General features: G+C 37.1%; 1 protein-coding gene across 4 annotated transcripts; it reads left to right on the top strand.

Annotated features, from left to right (window-relative positions):
- Positions 1 to 14104: 14104 nt before the first annotated feature.
- On the top strand, positions 14105 to 21534 carry LOC110464762 (zinc finger protein 37-like). Of its 4 annotated transcripts, none has more exons than XM_021520149.1 (9): positions 14105 to 14152; positions 15571 to 16057; positions 16412 to 16539; positions 16937 to 16981; positions 17461 to 17862; positions 18108 to 18230; positions 18573 to 18824; positions 19926 to 20009; positions 20350 to 21534. In XM_021520149.1, the coding sequence occupies exons 1-9, from the start codon at positions 14125 to 14127 to the stop codon at positions 21507 to 21509; spliced, it is 2709 nt and encodes a 902-aa protein (XP_021375824.1). In that variant the 5' UTR covers positions 14105 to 14124; the 3' UTR covers positions 21510 to 21534. The 4 variants fall into 4 exon arrangements, with proteins under 4 accessions (XP_021375824.1, XP_021375815.1, XP_021375832.1 ...); XM_021520140.1 differs by having other exon boundaries at positions 14111 to 14152; positions 15568 to 16057; XM_021520157.1 differs by lacking the exon at positions 14105 to 14152 and adding an exon at positions 14335 to 14443.
- The last annotated feature ends 1626 nt before the right edge of the window (positions 21535 to 23160 follow it).

Genomic DNA, 23160 nt, shown 5'->3' with positions numbered 1-23160 from the left:
AGATATCAATATACATTGTATTGCGTATTCGGTTGACTATCATTGTTACATCTTCAGTAGACTATATATAGGGTATATAGGATTAGATAGAATTGAATACAATATGTGCATAAGCAGTGCATACGCTGACAGCGAGCCACTAAAATCACTTTTCATGATATCGAATATGGTGCAAGATGGTTGCAATCTTAAAGAAAGGGCAAGAAACGATGGTTACTCTTAGAAAAATGCTTTGCAATGGTATTTCAACCTGTTAACTAAATTATCAAAAGCCTGGTATACTACCTGGTCAGATGCTTTGTTTATAACTACGCTGTTTGTCTGTGTTGAAATGTTGTATTCCAGGTTATCTACCAGCGTTGGTAAACAAGATTGTAATGGTTCTTCTATTCACCCCAAAGTTAACTGACCACAAACTTTGTTCCATCCTTCTATTAATGATAAACAATTCTGTTATTTAGTATTTGATGTTCAAAACTACTTTAACATAATCAAGATTTCCACAAAGAAAGAATTACATAATAAAACTAACTGTATAAATAGAATAGTCAGAACAGTTCCTGAAGTGAAGCCCGATATATTATAATACATGTGTTAAGGTTTGAATTCCATCCGCATTGTTCTAAAACAATTTGTGAAGTATTTATCTTTAATCGGGCTAGAAGGAAATGTCAAATGTCCCCATAATGGCGGCGAACGGAAAAGAATGGACAATTACCAAAACTGATGGGGATGATGAAGTTGCCGTTCCCCATGCGGCCAGACTAGCCTCTCCATACGAATACAATGGACGGTTTAGGTAGGATTTAAATGAAATATATGCATCATGTATGACAACTTAATAAATTAATTATGCACAATTTCAGTAATCATCAAATATTGATTTCCTCATAACATTTTATGTATTTGATAGCACATATGTTACACGGTTCACTTGTACATCATTACAACATATATATATATCACAAAGTGAAATATATGAATATAAAACACATTCTGATTCTATTTGATTATATTAATAACATAAAAAAAATATTTTTACATAACTTACATACCTCTTTCCGGGCTCTGTATCAGTTTATTCATGATGCGTCTGGATATGAAATCTGTGCTGATCTGTCCGGCTACACGTGAATCTGTGTGTAAAAGTTGGCCATCTGACTCCGTTCCAGTGAGTGGCGCCTGGTGGGACACCCGAGTGGAAATGAGGCTGAGGACGTAGGACTGAGATCGGCTCCCACCACTTGCTTCAGAGGCTGACTATCCGCCCAGCGACCTCCACTTGTCCCAGATGTTACCCTACTGGTGTAGTTAGTCACTTGTCGTTCGACAAGCTGTTGCGCGTGCTGCATCGCCATGTCGACATGGTCCGCTGATCCAGCTACTAATAAGGTATAATATATACCACAGTCGGCCGACGATGTTCTCAAAAACGAAAATTATATGAGCAATTAAAGTTATTAATGTCATAGTGCGAAGTGATGTATAGATCAATATAATGTTTAGATCGATAATGTACTGGTCCCCAATAAAAGTAACAGTTTAAATGATACTCGTCATAAGTTATTGTGCTCACCACGTACAAATTGAAGGTGTCTGATGACAGTGACAAGATCCGGACGTCGAGTATGTGAAAATGACAAGTGTTAACAATAGTTTTATTGCTGGCAAATTACACGAATAGTCATGTCACAGAAGCCCAGCAGGCGGGACCATTAGGCGGACATGGCCTGTATCATTTGTTCGCTCCCTGTCATCATCAGATAAAATACCCATATCACTCTAGTCCGTTAGTGTTTCTCAATGTCATCACGGAAGCTGTTACAATAGACTAAATGTATTAATTAGTAATAAGCTGGTACCTTATTATATCTCTATCCCAGATAGTTTGTTTTAGCTATGCGACGATCTATTATTCTTACATTAACATGCGCTTATTAGGCCTAAAACAAAAACGGTTTCTTGATAAGTAAGATCGTGACGTTTAAGAAATAATGGATGTTAATTCTAGAAAATAATATGTTAATATTATGGTATATAAAAGGTTAGGATAACACTAATGGGTTGAGATATAATATCATGTTTAGACAGATATATTATAATTCTATAATTGAAAATATATTAATGTATTAAAAGGGTTTCGCTTCATACGCAAATGTATTTGGAACGCGACATGCTATAATAAATTATGGAGACAGTCCTTATTGACATATGAAGATATAATGTTTATAACAAACTGTCAGTAAAACAAAAACAAAAATCCCCAAAACATCATTAGTTTAACTTAACAAAATGTGTTTTACAATAGTCGGTGAAGTGTAATGCAAACATATCTCAACATGCTTTTAGAAAGACTAAACAGCATAATCATTAGGGAATAAAACAACATGCAAACTGTTTGAATTCATGTAAATCCAAGACTTATTATAAATGTTAGAGTAACTGTCTAACGAGTATTATCATAATATATGTTTATGTTTGCACTGACACTAACAATATTCCAAGTAAAATATAAACGTAGATATCGTCAATGGCTTCATTATTATGTTATGTCACTGTAAATTCACTTCACGTGATGCCGTTGAGCAGTGTTGTTGTGTAGTGTTATTTCGTGTATAAACGTTTCCGGTGAACGTGACTTTACTATAACTTTTCATATCATTATGAAAAAAATATGCTTTTGGAATTTGAATATGTATCATTAGGAAGAAACAAATATCTACAATTGGAATTTGAGTACATATCGTTATGCAGAAAACATATCGACAGTTGGAATTTGAATAACTGGTATGAAAAAAAGGAAGTTATCTTACAGTAGTAAGGGTTGAAGATGATTTACACCGAATAAATCTCAAGTATAGTAAAAGAGCTTAAGTAATATTCTGCTATATATTACAGAACTTCTTAAATGTTTGAATAAAAGCGCAGGTTTTCTTTCTTTTAAAATATCAAACGTCATATAGTCTGTCACCGTTCAAACTCTCGGATATCCTGTTCCGACACCACCGTCGTAGTCTCGAAACAAAGAATTAGTATAATTGTTTAATTGGATTATCATTATTCAATAGACATGCTGTCTCTATTTCCAAATTAAATCCGTCACATTACAATATATTCTACAAACTTTTTTTTAAATATATCTGATTTATAAACAAGATAGAGAAACAGTACAACGCGGTTAAAAAAATAGACGACACGCTTCATAATTGACATATAATAGATATGTTGATAAATGTTAGATCCAGTAACACGGAGAAAATGATACCTCTCCATTTATACAAGTTTACAGAAAATACCATCTGGGCAATGGCTTTGCCCGAGGGAGAACTTATATGAATCAAGCTAAATTATGAATTTGAATATTTTTCATTTCTGTAATAAATAAAAGAACATCTGAAACACATCTGGTTAAAGTAAAATGTAAAAAAAATACACTGTTAATATTAATTTAAGATTAAAAAAGACTATGACAAGAACTGAGGTGACAGCAAAAGAAAGGCAGCAAAAACCTCGACAACAATCGGAGGCGAAATCAAGTGTTTCCGAATGGAAATCATTTCATGTAACCACATGTGGCACTCCTCGCGATTGTTCCTGTTAAATCTGATAAAGTACGCAAAGTATTTACTAGTCATAGCAAGCAAGTATTACATTAGCTAAATTTGAAAGAAGGAGTGGGTTTCATATTTGAGCTATAAAGTGTACGTCATAAATTCTATCATTTATATTAATTTAATTCGTAGATTCGATACTTATCATTATATTTCACCACATAAGGGTTCTAATAGTTTTCTGTTACCACGAAAACAATGTATTTATGCCATTCTCTTTTTAATCGAGACAGAAATACTGAAAATGGAGAATTAATGTGAGGAGTTCTTAGAAACATATATCTGATAAACATTTGTACTGACAGCTGCGAGCAACTAAAATATCACAAAACGTTAACATTACGAGATTGTCAAAGGCCATGTTATACTGACTTGCTAGAGAGAGCGAATAAAATGCTTCATATTTATATCTGACAGCAGGAGAGTTTAACAAAGAAGTTTGCAAACACTATACATGAACATTAACTGTATTCAGTGCGTTAACATATGTTTTTACCATAAACATAGGATTATTACGTCGATAGAAAATGTTTGATATAGTCAACTGGAACACCCCTATACTTAAGCTTGCTATTTACGAAACCTATAACTGTCACAATAGTATCACTAAGTGATGATACATTCTGCTGATGTTGGACTGGTGAGTTATGCTAGTTGGTTGTTCGATAATGCATTGTTTAAACCATATTTTTTATATGTTGATGTAACCTCTGAAATAGGTATGTGATGAGAAACTGGAAACAGTCTAGTAACTTATGTAAATTTCTATATTAGTCATTGTTCGTTGAACACATCAATGAAAGATCATCAACTTGTTGATAAAAACAGTTAATCAATACAAATACTTTTGTTTATGAAACTTAAGTTATGTTTTCTTTATAAAACAAGCATATAAATTCCCAAACAATAACTAGAGAACAAACCAACCAAGTAAAACAAAAGCTATACGTAATATCTTCTTTTAAAATCGAATCTGCTGTAAGCCGTTGTTTGCTTTGAATGTAAGCAATGTGTATTTTTTCTATGGAAACCTATAGCTATCCCTATATAATCAAAAAGTGATAGTCTACAAATACAAATCTATTTGTCTATAGAAATGAAGCCATTTAAACAGCATGTGAAGTTCTCATTTATAAACTCAAAAATACCGCATCGACACAGGAGTAACTAAACAATAAAAACGGAGAAGGCACTGACACAAAAGAGTGTAGGTACTACAACAACTAAACCACGCACACAGCAAACATAATAGCAGCACCACGTACAAAGCAGACACTGTAACAACATCACGAACAGAGTGGACATTATAACATCACTACGAAGAGACCTGCCACTATAACGATACCACGAACAGAACAGACACAGTATAACGATACTATGAACAGACCAGACACTATAACGATACCACGAACAGAACAGACACTATAACGATATCATGAACAGAACAGACACTATAACGATACCATGAACAGAACAGACACTATAACGATACTATGAACAGAGCAGACACTATAACGATACCACGAACAGAACAGACACTATAACGATACTAAGAACAGAGCAGACACTAGAACAACACTACGAACAGAGCAGACACATTAGAACAACACCAAGAACAAAGCGGACACTAGAACAAGACCAAGAACAGAGCGGACAATAGAACAACACCACGAACAAAGCAGACACTCTATAAAGATACCACGAACAGAACAGACTCTATAACGATACCACGAACTGAGCAGACACTATAATGATCCCATGAACAGATACTATAACGATACCATGAACAAAAAAAACACTATAACGATACCATGAACAAAACAAACACTATAACGCTACCACGAACAGAACAGACCCAGTATACCGATTCTATGACCAGACCAGACACTCTAACGATACCATGAACAGATTCTATAACGATACCATGAACAAAACAAACACTTTAACGATACCACGAACAGACAATATAACGATACCACGAACAGACACTATAACGATAATATGAACAGAGCAGACACTAAAACAACATAACGTACAGAGCAGACACTAGAACAACACCCCGAACACAGCAGACACTACAACACCACGAACAGATTAGACACTATAACAACACCACGTGCAAAAGAACAGACACAATAACGATACCACGAACACAGCAGACAATAGAACAACACCACTAACAGATCAGACACTATAACAACACCACGTGCAAAGCAGACACTTGAACAACACCAAGAACAGAGCGGACAATAGAACAACACCACGAACAAAGCAGACACAAAAACAACACCACGAACAAAGCAGACACAAAAACAACACCACGAACAAAGCAGACACAAGAACAACACCAAGAACAGAGCGGACACATACCACGAACAGAACAGGCACAGTATAACGATACTATGACCAGAGCAGACACTATAACGACACCATGAACAGAACAGGCACTATAACGATACCATGGACAAAACAGACACTATAACGATACTATGAATAGAGCAGACACTATAACGATTTCATGAACAGAACTGACACTATAACGATACCATTAACAAAACAAACACTATAACAATACCAGGAAAAGACCAGACACTATAACGATGCCACGAACAGAACAGACACGATAACGATACCATGAACAGAAACTATAACGATCCCACGAACAGAGCAGACACTGTAGCGATACCATGAACAGATCAGACCCTATAACGATACCATGAACAGACACTATAACGATCCCATGAACAGACACTATAACAATCCCACGAATAGAGCAGACACTATAACGACACCATGAACAGAACAGGCACTATAACGATACTATGACCAGACCAGACACTCTAACGATACCATGAACAGATTCTATAACGATACCATGAACAAACCAAACACTATAACGATACCACAAACAGAGCAGACACTATAACAACACCACGTGCAAAGCAGACACTTGAACAACACCACGAATAGAGCAAACACATAACGATACCACGAAAAGAGCAGACACTATAACGATCCCATGAACAGACACTATAACAATCCCACGAACAGAACAGACACGATAACGATACCATGAACAAAACAAACACTTTAACGATACCACGAACAGACCTGACACTATAACAATACCACAAACAGCAGACACTAGAACAACATCACGAATAGAGTAGACACTAGAACAAGACCACGAACAGATCAGACACTAGAACAACACCCCGAACACAGCAGACACTACAACACCACGAACAGATTAGACACTATAACAACACCACGTACAAAACAGACACTAGAACAATACCACAAACAGCAGACACTAGAACAACACCCCGAACACAGCAGACACTACAACACCACGAACAGATTAGACACTATAACAACACCACGTGCAAAGCAGACACTTGAACAACACCAAGAACAGAGCAGACACTATAACAACATCACGAACAGAGCAGACACTAAAGCGATACCATGAACAGAACAGCCACTATAACGATACCATGAGCAGACACTATAACGATTTCATGAACAGAACTGACACTATAACGATACCATTAACAAAACAAACACTATAACAATACCACGAACAGAACAGACACTATAACGATACCATGAACAGAACAAACACTATAACGATACCAGGAACAGAGCAGACACTATAACGATACCATGAACAGACACTATAACGATACCATGAACAGAAACTATAACGATACCATGAACAGCACAGACACTATAACGATACCAGGAACAGAACAGACACTATAACAACACCACGTGCAAAGCAGACACTAGAACAACATCACGAACAGAGCGGACACTAGAACAAGACCAAGAACAGAGCGGACACTTGAACAACACCACGAATAGAGCAAACACATAACGATACCACGAAAAGAGCAGACACTATAACGATACCAATACCATGAACAGAAACTATAACGATACCATGAACAGAACAAACACTATAACGAAACCATGAACAGAACAAACACTATAACGATCCCAGGAACAGAGCAGACACTATAACCATCCCATGAACAGACACTATAACGATCCCACGAACAGAGCAGACACTATAACCATCCCATGAACAGACACTATAACGATACTACGAACAGAACAGACACTATAACAACACCACGTGCAAAGCAGACACTAGAATATCACGAACAGAGTAGACACTAAAACAACATAACCTACAGAGCAGACACTAGAACAACACTAAAAACAGAGCGGACACTAGAACAAGACCAAGAACAGAGCGGACACTAGAACGACACCAAGAACAGAGCGGACACTTGAACAACACCACGAAAAGAGGAAAAGATACTATAACGATACCATGAACAGAAAAGACACAGTATAACGATACGATTAACAGAACAGACACTAGAAAGATACCACGAACAGAACAGACACTATAACAATCCCACAAACAGCAGACACTAGAACAACACGAAGAACAGAGCGGACACTAGAACAAGACCAAGAACAGAGCGGACACTATGAACAGCACAGACACTATAACGATACCAGGAACAGAGCCGAAACTATAATGATACCATGAACAGCCACTATAACGATACCATGAACAAAACAAACACTATAACGATACCAGGAACAGAGCAGACACAATAACGATACCATGAACAGACACGATAACGATACCATGAACAAAACAAACACTATAACGATACCAGGAACAGAACAAACACTATAACGATACCATGAACGGCACAGACACTATAACGATACCAGGAACAGAGCAGACACAATAACGATACCATGAACAGACAATATAACGATACCACGAACAGATCAGACACTATAACAACACCACGCGATACCAGGAACAGAACAGACACTATAACAACACCACGCGATACCATGAACAGAACAGAACAGACACTATAACAATCCCACAAACAGCAGACACTAGAACAACACTACGAACAGAGCAGACACAATAACAATACCACAAACAGCAGACAATAGAATAACACCAAGAACAGAGCGGACACTAGAGCAACACCAAGAACAGAGCGGACATAAGAACAACACCAAGAACAGAGCGGACATAAGAGCAACACCAAGAACAGAGCGGACACTATAACAAGACCAAGAACAAAGCGGACACTAGAACAACACCACGAACAGAGCAGACACTATAACAACATCACGAACAGAGCAGACACAATAACGATACCATGAACAGAAAAGACACAGTATAACGATACGATGAACAGACCAGACACTATAACGATACCATGACCAGAACAGACACTATAACGATACCACGAACAGAACAGACACTATAACAATACCACAAACAGCAGACACTAGAACAACACTAAGAACAGAGCGGACACTAGAACAACACCAAGAACAGAGCGGACATAAGAACAACACCAAGAACAGAGCGGACACTAGAACAAGACCAAGAACAGAGCGGACACTAGAACAACACCACGAACAGATCAGACACTAGAACAACACCACGAACACAGCAGACACTACAACACCACGAACAGATCAGACACTATAACAACACCACGTACAAAACAGACACTAGAACAATACCACAAACAGCAGACACTATCACAACACCACGAACACAGCAGACACTTTTACAACACCACGAACAGAGCAGACACTAAAACAACATAACGTACAGAGCAGACACTAGAACAACCCCAAGAACAAAGCAGACACTAGAACAACACCACGAACAGAGCAGACACTATAACAACATCACGAACAAAGCAGACACTTGAACAATACCACAAACCAGCAGACAATAGAACAACACCACTAACAGATCAGACACTATAACAACACCACGTGCAAAGCAGACACTAGAATATCACGAACAGAGTAGACACTAAAACAACACCACGAACAGAGCAGACACTTGAACAACACCACGAATAGAGCAAACACTATAACAACATCACGAACAGAGCGGACACTAGAACAACACCACGAACAAAGCAGACACTAGAACAACATCACGAACAGAGCAGACACTAGAACAAGACCAAGAACAAAGCGGACACTAGAACAACACCAAGAACAGAGCAGACACTAGAACAACACCACGAACAGAGCAGACACTAGAACAAGACCAAGAACAGAGCGGACACTAGAACAAGACCAAGAACAGAGCGGACACTAGAACAACACCAAGAACAGACCAGACACTAGAACAACACCACGAACAAAGCAGACACTAGACCAACATCACGAACAGAGCGGACACTAGAACAACTCCACGAACAAAGCAGACACTAGAACAACACCACGAACAGAGCAGACACTAGAACAAGACCAAGAACAAAGCGGACACTAGAACAAGACCAAGAACAGAGCGGACACTAGAACAAAACCAAGAACAGAGCGGACATTAGAACAACACCAAGAACAGAGCGGACACTATAACAAGACCAAGAACAAAGCGGACACTAGAACAACACCACGAACAGAGCGGACACTAGAACAACACCAAGAACAGAGCGGACACTAGAACAACACCAAGAACAGAGCGGACATTAGAACAACACCACGAACAAAGCAGACACTAGAACAAGACCACGAACAGAGCGGACACTAGAACAACACCAAGAACAGAGCGGACACTAGAACAATACCACGAACAAAGCAGACACAATAACGATACCACGAACAGAGCAGACACTATAACAATACCACAAACAGCAGACAATAGAACAACACCAAGAACAGAGCGGACACTAGAACAACACCACGAACAAAGCAGACACAATAACGATACCACGAACAAAGCAGACACTAGAACAACACCAAGAACAAAGCGGACATTAGAACAACACCAAGAACAAAGCGGACACTAGAACAACACCACGAACAAAGCAGACACTAGAACAACACCAAGAACAGAGCGGACACTAGAACAACACTACGAACAGAGCAGACACAATAACAATACCACGAACACAGCAGACAATAGAACAACACCACGAACAAAGCAGACACTAGAACAACACCAAGAACAGAGCGGACACTAGAACAACACAAAGAACAGAGCAGACACTAGAACAACACTACGAACAGAGCAGACACAATAACGATACCACGAACACAGCAGACAATAGAACAACACCAAGAACACAGCAGACCCTAGAACAACACCACGAACAGAGCAGACACTAGAACAAGACGACACCATAACAACAGGAACTGGGAGAGGGTTTACTGTCTAAGGGGGGGGGGGGGTGTAATTAATATATATACAGAGTATTTATTTTGTACAATTATATTTTATTTTCTATACATGGCTATGATGTATATTGTCATGTTTTTGTCTGTTCATTGCATCCCCTCTTTATTTATTTTCAACAAGCTGTGACCAGTCAAATTTAATAATACTTAACTACTTCCTCAGTTGTACATGTACCTGATAATTAGCACTTATTTGACTGTTCAGCTTCTGAACAACAAGTATCTTCCACGTCAGCAAAGTACCAGTCATCCATAGCATTTGATAGGTATTAAAATACAGTTTTAAAATGTGTTTAAAAAAAAGTTAAGAAAATGTGTCGCATGTCATAGCTGTTAATGAAAACACATGTCGCCCATCAATGTTCAATGTCCTTTTCAGCGTAGAATATCGAACCAACATTAGCTTTTAGTTAGCAGCATTTCGTCGCTTTTGTACATGCAATCAATAATGATGTGTCGAGTTCATATATCTATACCACGTAGCTTCTTTTACAGTATAGTATGTGTTCCTATCTGAGACAGTATTCAGCAAACACCATCAAACCTTATGCATTATACTCCGAGACGCCAAGCCAATGGATGCGTGCCTTTATCTACGATCTAGTAGATATTTAGTGTAGTAGTAATATGTTCGACATAGGGGTTGTCCTTTGATTGTGGTGTTAACTTTTTTCCTATCTTTTTTTTTTTTTTTTATTTCTAATTGTAATTTCGTCTGCAATATGTGTTGATATGGATTTTTTTCTATAATAGATATTTTACCTGGACACCGCACTGACTTCTATTTACGAAGTGGGGTTGTTGTGTTGTGTTGGGTGGGGTTTTTTTGGGGGGGGGGGGGGGGTGTATACATATGTCACTGGCAGGTAAATAAAATGATGGTGGGAATGCAAAAGTTGGCTGAAGAAAGGTATATTACATGTGAATGATATCGATATGGATCGGCAGGTAAGGTAAAGTGGTTTAGCTGATATGAAGCAGAGACGTATCATATCATTTCAATTCAATCCAATTCAATAATCTTATTGCTCATTTATAGATACAGAGTAACTTGAAGGCAAATAACAAAACAACAAATTTACAAAGAAACTGCAATAGTGAACAACATATAAACTTACACAGAAGCAAGGCCCACACTCCGCAGTTCAAGTGACTATTTCACGTATAAGCACGAAACAAGTATAAGTTGCATATTGTCAGAAAATAAAATATGTGTTAAAGTATTTATGTATAGTATATAATAGTTTTGAATACATTTACTTAAATAGCCCTTTCTCAGCTGTGCATTATAGCCACACCTGAAGAAGAAGTGTTCTTCATTTCCTAGAACAAGACATTTCCCTCCAATACCACACCCTCCGACATAAACCAAAACAACATCAAAATAACAATTTAATTATTTATTGTTTGGAGCGTATTATCGCCGACAGTATTTACGCTTCAAACTTGCTCAAATTTCTCACATTCCCATACTTACATCACGAATTCACATAAAACTATTAAAACTATTCCGTCAATTCATTACGAAATTCGAAAATAAGGTGTACATTTCTCCATGAATAACAAAAACATGTGTACTGTCTGTACATGTGCGACTATCGCTGTATGACCCATCAGTCACATACCACACACCCAGCACGTGCGATACCCGACTCCAATGCCCTCTATCATAAGGATATGTTCCATCAAACTAAGATTATTATTTTTTATTTTTTTTTACAAAAGTTGGCTTTATATACGTCTCTGTATGAAGTATCTATATGCACTATCAAAAATGAAAGGGGAACGACATTAATTGAAATTTACACAAAAGCGGTTTTGAGTTGAGGCTTTATATGTTACGCAAAATAGATTGGTTTTACGTTACATTCGCGTATCCCGGTTGAAACGGTACGTGTGGCGCAGAAATGGTCCACGATAAACGAACGCAATTGGACCGTTCTATAAGCAGAGCTAAAAATGCAGTTTCGGAGAATAAATAACAATGTATCAAGCAGGGGGGACCCAGGAATTAATTTTGGGTGTTGCCCAAAATTTTAAACTCAGAAAAAGACTCAAAAAAACTAATAAATTATAATTGTCATGTCGGTTGTACATGTATACTACTTTCTGGCACCAAACAATATATAGAACTTCATTATTTCTGAGATTGTGACAATTATAATTTCCCTGCCGAGCAGAGCGATTTTTTTTCTTCTGAAGATGTATTACTACACTTGTTCAAGCACTTCCAAGCGTAGAAAGCTAGAATTTATCGGACATTATTACCATTGTCAAACAGATCGAATAAGGCATAGAAAAGTTTTCTGAGTTTGCGGTATTATTCCAGGTTATATTTTATAACATAGAGTATTTATATTTTATGATGGCCGAGCGGAGCGAGTGTTAACAAACTCTCTGAAACAATGGTAAAAATGTAGGTTTCATGGCTTTCATGTGCATGTAGTTTAGGCGAGCATTTTGGCAATTAAATATTGATTTATTTTGTCATAAATATGAATTATGATTTGACTGTTTGTCTTTTATTGTGAATTTGTATGTACAAGAGCAACACCTGTTAAAAAGAATATATATATACATGCCAGGCTTTTATGCTAACATTGGTTATTATTCACCTGATAACGTGATGCTAAGGTGGATGCTTGATTGTCTTTGACATTTTTGAAATTTACATTTTTTAATAGGTATAATAAATCACTCCTGGTGATCGTGTGTACATGAAACCACAGGTGAAAATACAGGTTTATCGATCATGAAATGGACTCTACCTTTGAAATAACAATTAACATATATACCTAATTCCAACACATGGTTTTATCCTCTCTCAACGGAAGGGTGATCACCACACCGTGACATTAGAACAATACGACTAGGTAGACAGTCCGTTGAGCCTTCACCACTGACCTGACTGGAGACTCTACTAATATATAAACAAAAGAGGATTAATCCCCTATTTATCCAAATCCAGACAGTAATTTTCCTGAGGTCAGCCTCGGTCCACATCTGTGCCTGTCGTTTTCTTTACAGGTTCAACCGTGAACCTAAACGGTTGAACCGGTAACGCGAATGTACCTCAGATATGTGCCTGTCGTTTTTTTACAGGTTCAACTGGTTCAGCCGTATTAACCGGATACGCAAATGTACCCTAGGTTATCAGCCATGTGTGTTTATTCGAATTTGCCGCGAAATTAATCTTACCTCCCCTTGTGCGGTTGGTATTATCCGGGCACCTAGAGGTTCCTTAGGCAAAACCAAAATGGCTGCCGCTTGCGCCGTTCCGGCAGGTAATATAATACCGATTTTGATGTTTGTATGATAAACTTTCAAACTAAAACGCACAAATACATTAAGAACTACTTCATTAATGACATTTTGCTATGAAGATACTGTAAAAATGCGAGTAAGAAAGAAGGAAACGATATTTGTCAATCATATGAGAGGCCCCATGCTCTGAGATTTCCTCTGATCTTGTGAAGGATGTAAGGGGGCTGAAAGATAGTCTACTTTCGCTTTACGCTGTTGTCATGTCATTTAGTTTTCCAGTCCAATAACCATATGATAGACACACATTTAAGGTGGGGCATTAAAATGAACATGGGACTTATCATACATAAAATATGTTGTCGGTGCAAAAAAGACACGTCGTACAAGATTTTTAATATTAACCACAAACGAGTTCCCAAACTGTAGGAGTACGTAATGCCGAGTATATAGCGGCTTGTCAAGCTTTAAATTAGAGTAGTGAAATAGCTTCAGTAGGGACCTCTCCTATCATTTACATGAGTTTAACGGGTCCCTCAGATTACAACAAACACAAATCGACAATGAAAATCTTTAGAACACAGCTGGCAAACAAACACTATTTCCTTCCTATTTCTTTCAGTACAATTACCATAGTTTTCAGTTTTTAAGAAACTAAGGTATTCAGCAAATGTCACTCATACTATGTGAGTTGTCTGAGCTTTGATTAGTCAGTAGGTTAGGAAGTCCACAATATTGTAACACATTCTATTAAATATTTAGGCCTCAAAGTTACCTCATATCTACCTTAAGTACTAATATAAATACCCGGCCAACGCAATATATATAAAAAAATCTCTCGTCGTCGGAAAGCTAAGTTTAACGCAGCTAATCTATCTTTGAACATTTGCACATCATTTCTAATAACAAATAAATGCAAAACACAACAATCTGGAATTCTAGAGTTATCACATTATTTGGTCTTTAAATTCAGGAATCTTGTTAAAGTGTCCTGGTGAAAGTTATTTTAAGGGTACATTTTGGCCTTTTGAAGGCCCTTCCCGTAAACAATTTATAGTAATTTCCTAAAAATCAATGCAAAATTCACCTTATTTTCCAAAATCAAGTTTTTTTTTGCATGTGATATTTTCCCAAATACACCTTATTTTCCAAAATCAAGGGTCTTTTTGCATGTGATATTTTCCCAGTCACAATTAAGGCACAGGACCCTGTGGAATGGAAGTAGAAAAACCACCGGGTGATATCGGTATTCGACTAATGTAGTCATGGGGTGTCAATGATGTTGCTGTATTAGGTTACAAATTAAGAGGAAAAATGGTGTATTGATTTCAGGTAACCTAACACTTCTAATTTTGATTGTGGTCTTCTTTCAAGTATTATTCAAGTTTAATGCAGATGAACAGCTGTACTTTAACTCACTTTCATCTCTTTTATCAAGCAGCGACAACAACTGGGTCTGAAATTCAAAATGCTGTGGATAACCTTGTTGAGTCTACTGTTGTTTTCCTAACTACGGAAACGGAAGGGGAAACAAATGACACTGTTCAAGTCGAGACCATGGCTCTATTGGAGTCTGCTGTTGCCATGGAAAATGGGTCATCGGATCAGGTCATACAGGTCATTCCAATACAGGATGTCAACAACCAGGAAATACAGATCATAGAAATACAGCAGACAGACCTGAGCCAAAATATAGGGTCAGGGGTCATACAGGTCTTTCCAAAAACTGGGACATCTCTTCTTCAAGGTCAGGACAACCAAATCTTTATCCAGTCTGTGATAGAGGATAAGAAAAACAATGCAGAGAATTCAAAGAAGACCATAAAAAAGGAAGTAGATGAAGGAAAGGCCGTTATTGAAGACAATCGCCCCGTAAGGAGATCAGGAAGGTTGCCAGCTAGGCGACGGGTCATTCCGTCAAAGTACAGGTATGTTCTTATTAAATGGGGAACCTTGTTAATCCTTAATTGAAAAGTGACATAGCCAGCAAAGTTGCTTTCCTGATGCTAATAATCAGGAATTTAATTTAATTTAAAGGTAAGTTTTGAACTTAAATACATTATATCATTTAAGGACATTTTCTCTGAGTGAAGTGTTAATTTGGACTGATCAAGATAACTTAGTTATGCAATTGGATCTCCCATTAAATGGTACTTATCATAACCTATAAACCTGAAATTACAGTTAATTTACTAGAGCTGATCTGGCCATGATTTAAGAAAATGTTCTGTTATAAAGCTTTTAAAAAAGAAAGAGTAAAATGTATGGTTTTATTTTAACAGAGATTACAGAAATCCTGACACCGTGGGCGAGGATAAAGTTGTTGATGACGATGAAGACTTCTCCCCAGAAATGTCGGCCCATCCAGACAGTAAGAGGATCCACACTTACTCGCTGAAGGCCAAACGGGGTAAGTTAATATACTACATGTACGTTGATAAGGATTTCATATTTTCTCTAAGTTTGATGGGCAAATTAGTGGGAATAATAATTTCATAGTCTGAAAATGGGATGATAATTATAATTATAAGCTGGTTATCAGTACAGTAGAAATTTGAAAAAAATAAAAAAGATAATAATACAATTATACAATCAACTCTTGACCATGACTTTAACATGCTAATGAAGACTTGATGCTCAAAATAAAAGCTCAATAGAGAGTTATTACTTTTTGTCATAAATTTACCCGAATTAGATGATATTCCAAAATCATGGAACAATATTGATAGGTATGTTAAAAATGTTATATTTGTAAATGATCTCCATGTTTTTATTTGTTCAATAATCCTTTATGGTTTATGTTACAGGAAGACCCCGGAAATATCCTCATTTGTATGAAATTCACACAAAAGGTAAATACATTTTATTTGAATACATGTTGTTCTATGTGAATCACAACTTCTGAAATTAGACATTAACTTCAATCTTTACCATTTGTTTAACCACTAAGGGGTAATTATTGATAAATTAATAATTTATGCTTCATGTATCATTGTAAATTTCAAATCTCATTTAGAAAATACACCTAATTAAACAAGAAGTGAATGCACATTTTGTTACACATTTCATGTTCTACACTAGTACATATGTATGTATTTAGGTAGTAAATATCCTGCAAGTCTAAATCAGGTATTTGGAAATTTATATTTATACTTTGAGTCGAGAAATTTTGAAATATTCTTTGTAAAATCTTCTGACCATGTTAATGTACATACATCTTCACTTTTATGGTGATTACCACCATTTGATATTAATGTTTTTACTTGATTATATCTATTTACCTGGTGGTATATATCCATGGTAACAGAACCTTTATCACATAATTCTCCAGTAAACCCCCCAGCTGTTGAAGTGATGGAGGTTGAATCTTTGACGGGCCATCCAGTTATTACAACCAGTGAGTCAGAGCCAATGTCTAGCTCGGACCAGATTGATAATGAGGGGGAGACAACCGCAGAGGCAGAGATCAAGATTGCTGCAGAGGCATCAGAACAGAATATTACTGCAGACAACTCATTACAACATCCAGAAGGAGGGAAAGCAGACAGTCAGACAGACGTCTCCTTGCAGCGTCCAGAGGGTGGGAAGGGGGACGGACAGACAGACCAGCCTAAGACAGCAGTAGTGGAGAAAGTCAACGCGACCACTCAAAGTATCTTCAGTACACGAATGCGAAGTTCCCGTATACAGGATTCAAAATGTCCAACATGTAATAAGGTCTTCTCCTCTAAAGGTACCTAAATCAGATTTATGTTGATATGTCAATTATATCAAGAAAAAAGATATTTTTTATAAATCAAATGATAACATAATAATACAACTAAATGGAAAATGTGAGGTAAATTCCAAAGAAAACATTAAACTGGCTTTACAATTAGTTACAGATAATTTTGATAAATGTTTTGAAGAAATATGTGTTTACTAATTGTTTTCTGCCAATATTATACATATTTTTAAGGATTTGTTTTCTTTCTGCAGGCAACATGAAGACCCACATGTTAATACATGCTGGAATGAAACCATTCTCGTGTGATTTCCCGAACTGTAGCAAGTTCTTCAGGAGTAACGAGACTTTGAGACGACACAAGCTAGCACACATGGGTACGTAATGTAGATGATATGACAGTTTGCATTGTCAGTCCATATGTATTGAACAGGCTCCTGTTATATAAAGTTAGGTTTTGAATCCTTATATAAGTCACTTTGTTCACCTTTCTTTTAACAGTTTCTTCTCAAAAAGGTAATTAAAAATTGATCAAATTTGGTATAAGCCTGCCTTTCAAAGTACTGACTGCATTATTTTTATCTTTCTTTTTGGTTGAAATCCATGTGATGTGAATAACTGTAATAGCCAATTAAACCTTCTGTTATTGATATTGATAAGAAGGCTTACAGGGTCAATTTCCAATGTTTAACATGGCATGTCATTCTGTAAATCTACAGGAATTAAGTCGTTCCAGTGCACGTTCTGTAGTAAGAAGTTTGCCAGCAGTGTTAGTCTACAAGAACACATGTGTCGACACACCGATGCTCGTCCACACCAGTGTACTGTATGTCTAAAGAACTTCCGCCAGGTCAGTTGCCTACGGCGACACATGGTCACTCACTCTTCAGACCTACCTTACAGTTGTCAGGTCTGCGGCAAAAGGTTCTCCACCACCATGTACCTCAAATCTCACATGAAAACCCACACAGGTAAGGAAAACTTGAAAGACTTGCACAGGTAGTAAAAAAAGTAATATTTCATGAAAATTCATACAACAATAATCTTTTGGCTCCAAGGCACTAAAAGTAGTGCATTTGAAACGACACATTTCAGGGTCAATCAGGTCTGAAAAACGACACATTTCTGGGTCAATCAGGTCTGTAAAACGACACATTTCTGGGTCAATCAGGTCAGTAAAACGACACATTTCTGGGTCAATCAGGTCTGAAAAACGACCTGAACTATACTGTCTTTGCGTATTGCAGGGTTATCTTCCCTTGGGAGCAGGTATTGATTGTTACGTCATTGGTTTGTGTGAGAAAATTACGTCTTTTTCTCAAAAATTGATGACGTTACTCTCACAAACAAGTGACGTAACAATCAATCCCTGCTCCCAAGAGAAGATAATTCTGCAATACGCAAAGACGGAATACAGCATGAAGTAACTCAGTGCTGTTGGTTAGCATAAAGCCATTTCGGCTGGGATTTTGAAGTGTATTGAAACACAATAGAATTACTTCAATCATAATATCATAGTGTTTGCATGTTACATACCTTTTAAGTGCATCACAACAAGAATTACCTGTCAATATTGCTTTATTCATCTCCACTGTACACATGCTAACATCCGGGCCAACAAATTACTTTCCGTTTCAATTTGTAATGCAGAAATTGTTTGATGGAGTCACTTCCCTTGAAACAAAAATATACATTCAGATGTGTGTTATCTTCCTTTGCAAAAATTCAGTATTAATTTATCTGTTTGAAATTTCAGTAATTTTGTATTCAGCATAAAAAATGGCAGGATGATGTTGGCCTGGCATGTGTTTTAGGAAAATGATCTCCATAGTCTTTCTATCAAACAGTTGAGTGCAAAGTAGGGTTTCAATCCATCTATAAGTATACTACTCTGTGCTTGTTATACAAATGTACATTCAGCTGATGGAAAAGTATAACTACTAATAAAAAGTTCCTTAATTTCATAGTTATAGTGTAAAACCAATCTGAACTACTGTAACACTAATGTTTAATGTGTCAAATACTTCAGCTTGTGTTAGAAATCACATCTTATTTGTTATCTATTTCTGTAGGTGAAAAGCCATTCAAGTGTAATGAGTGTGGGAAAGCGTTTGCTCACCAGTCTGATGTTACTCGTCACAAAATCATCCACACTGGTAGGTATTCATTATTCTATGTAAATTAGAAATATGTTACTTTTTAACCATAAGCAAGAGGTGTAATTGCTAGATGTTGCCAAATTCTCACAATAAAATTTCACTGATTTTAATGCTGTTGTTAAAAAAACAAAAGTCATTTATAAATCTCAGGACGTTTGATTAGTTTTGATACTTATTTCAAGCATTTACATTTTCTGTTTTCCTCTTTTTTGTTACCATTCAGCACTGATGTATGTTGTAAGTCTTTGAGATGTAAAAGGTATTTGAATCAATTATTTTTTCATTGAACTGAAATGTGCCGTATGGTGGTGACAAGTTTCCATATTGTATTTAACAGGACAGCGACCTTACGAGTGTGAAGTGTGTCATGCCAAGTTCAGCGACCCGTCCAGTAAGAGGAGACACGAGCGGGAACATGTAGGAGTGAAGCCGTATACATGTCAGCTGTGTAGTGACTCATTCAAACGGGCGGGACAGCTCAAGGCTCACCTCAGTCGTAAACACACAAATGAGAAAGATGAGGTTTCGGTGGTTCGTGCTGACAACGGTGATATACAGTTCATATTTAAAGATGGTACAAATCTGGTGCCGGAGTTAAATAAAAATGACAAGAACGGTAGTACTGTTGCTCTCACAAAGCAGAAAAAAATTGTGAAGCTTATCAAAGATCTGAATTCATCTATGGTGCAACATGTTCAAATTAATCTGCCCTCTCAGGACTTTAATGAAGAAGATAGTGGGCAGACACCATCTCAGACCCAGGAACAGTTGGAGCCTGTGGAAACTATTGTCATGGAAACATTGTATGGTGACAAACAGAGGTTAGAAACGTCACATGAAGGAATCATCATACAGGACCTAGGGACTGTGTCCAGTGATAGTGACATACAGCAAATTGTCACTGACGAAGGACAAACCTTGGATGACAAAGATCAGCGGGTAATTGCCATCACAGATGTGACTGACATCTTGCAGAATGCGAGTGACCAGGCAGAAGTACCAGTGGAGTACCTTCAAATCATTGAAGAGCTCGCACCTGATTCTTTAGAACAACAAATCGTGGAAGTGCATTATCAAGAGGCAGACCCTCCAACAGAGGGGGCTTCAACACCACCGTCCAATCAGAGGAATGAAACCCTAACGACATCTCCAATGAATGTTGAGGAACTAGGGTCGCCTCTCGCCTCTGGGGGGAGCCAGCAGGGTGGGTCGGTGTCACTGGACTATGTGACAAGTCCTGACTTTGGTAGTCAGCAGTACTATAACTGGCTGTCTAGCTTCACGGAGCTCTGTAAGGTTGTTCCCATGCCCCTGGACGTGTCCCTCTTCCAAAAGATCAGCCAAGTGCACAAGACCTTATCTGATGTCATGGCTACCCCGTCAGGGGTTGTAGCTGATAAGGAAAATTTCAAAATCCTCATGAATATCTCGAAAGAATTGAATACAATTATTAATGAGCATCTTTTTTATGTCATGCAAAATCTAGAGAAGGCGTGATTTAGACCTGTTATCAGTTAGACTTCAGTATCACAGAGTTGATATAAACAAGTTTGTTCTAAACTCGGTAACAAAAATTGTATGTGTGCTTTACTTAGTTGAATGTTGTATATGTTGCTCAGTGATATTTATATACAGATAATTCACTAAAATGAAATTCCTTTTAAAAAGTTTCAATTTATATTTATAGCACACTCTTTAATTTTCAGTCAGGATGTTCAAGTATTTCACTCAGTTGTGTTCATATTTTACAAATTATTGTGTTCCTAAATGTGTCTATGTACATGTAAGATAGTGTTTTTATATAACTTAAAGGTTAACAGAAATGACAAAACTCTGAATTTTTATAAATAAGTTCTATCTGTTTTTAATTGGCAACCTATATATAAACTGATTTTGTCCAGTATTAAACATGTTCTGAATTTACCATAAGTACCACTCTGGAAGTTACATTGTAAAAGATAAGAGCATTAATTATGCGTAAATACTTTTTTTATGATTAGAGTGAGCCCGTCATTAAACTAATGTAGACAAAAGTTCATCTGTTAGACTTAGGTTTTGGTATACAATTTGATAACCTAAAGTGTAGCGTATGATTATTAAGCTTTGTTGTCCAAGTGCAGGGCTCGTATTTATAAAACCGTTCTCATGCTCAAGCATGGGTTCTGTGCTCAAACCACCTTTCTTGTAACTCACTCAAATTGTGTCAACGGTCAAAACATCAATTGTAAACATTAAAAACAGTAATTGTCTTTAAGTCTCCTCATTGTTTTTCCAAATCATTGACAAAATAACATTGATTTTTGTTAATTTATAGCCAGAACAAGATATTTGGCTTGAGCACAAAGTCCATGCTTGAGGATGGGAACGGTTTCGTGAATACAGGGCCAAGGTGCATTCTATGCTGCCAACTTTTAAGGATATTCATTCTGTATCAACAAATAGAAATGTCATTGCCCTAGAACACAGGGTCTTCAACCCTTCATGATCAGAGTTTGCAGCATGTTTGTGAATACCCAACATATTGCATTTCTTGTCATTATTTACCTGAGCTGTTTTTATTCTTGAGTAAGAAGTTGGGCATGAGAAGAATATGTAACCAGTATCTATTTTACTGCTGTGACAACAGTACAGTTATAACGGTACCCAGTGTCTATTTCATCATTGACAACAGTACAGTTATAGAGGTACCCAGTGTCTATTTCATCAGTGACAACAGTACAGTTATAACGGTACCCAGTGTATATTTCATCAGTGACAACAGTACAGTTATAGAGGTCCTCAGTGTCTATTTCATCAGTAAAAACAGTACAGTTATAACGGTACCCAGTGTATATTTCATCAGTGACAACAGTACAGTTATAGAGGTACTCAGTGTCTATTTCATCATTGACAATAGTACAGTTATAGAGGTACTCACGGTCTATTTCATCAGTAACAACAGTACAGTTATAGAGGTCCTCAGTGTCTATTTCATCAGTGACAACAGTACAGTTATAGAGGTACCCAGTGTCTATTTCATCAGTGACAATAGTACAGTCATAGAGGTACCCAGTGTATATTTCATCAGTGACAACAGTACAGTTATAGAGGTACCCAGTGTCTATTTCATCAGTGACAATAGTACAGTCATAGAGGTACCCAGTGTCTA

This window comes from Mizuhopecten yessoensis, unplaced genomic scaffold (assembly GCF_002113885.1).
Source record: "Mizuhopecten yessoensis strain PY_sf001 unplaced genomic scaffold, ASM211388v2 scaffold1539, whole genome shotgun sequence".
NCBI lineage: Eukaryota > Metazoa > Mollusca > Bivalvia > Pectinida > Pectinidae > Mizuhopecten > Mizuhopecten yessoensis.
Note: the sequence above shows the minus strand (reverse complement) of the source record. Positions and strands in the feature narration are given on the sequence as shown.

What these genes read in the sequence shown, in the direction of transcription:
- LOC110464762 (XM_021520140.1), top strand. Translation starts at nt 14,125, where the DNA reads ATGGCTGCCGCTTGCGCCGTTCCGGCAG. An exon ending in CTCGCTGAAGGCCAAACGGG is followed by an intron (nt 16,540 to 16,936) that starts GTAAGTTAATAT and finishes TTTATGTTACAG; the next exon opens with GAAGACCCCGGAAATATCCT. An exon ending in ACACAAGCTAGCACACATGG is followed by an intron (nt 18,231 to 18,572) that starts GTACGTAATGTA and finishes GTAAATCTACAG; the next exon opens with GAATTAAGTCGTTCCAGTGC.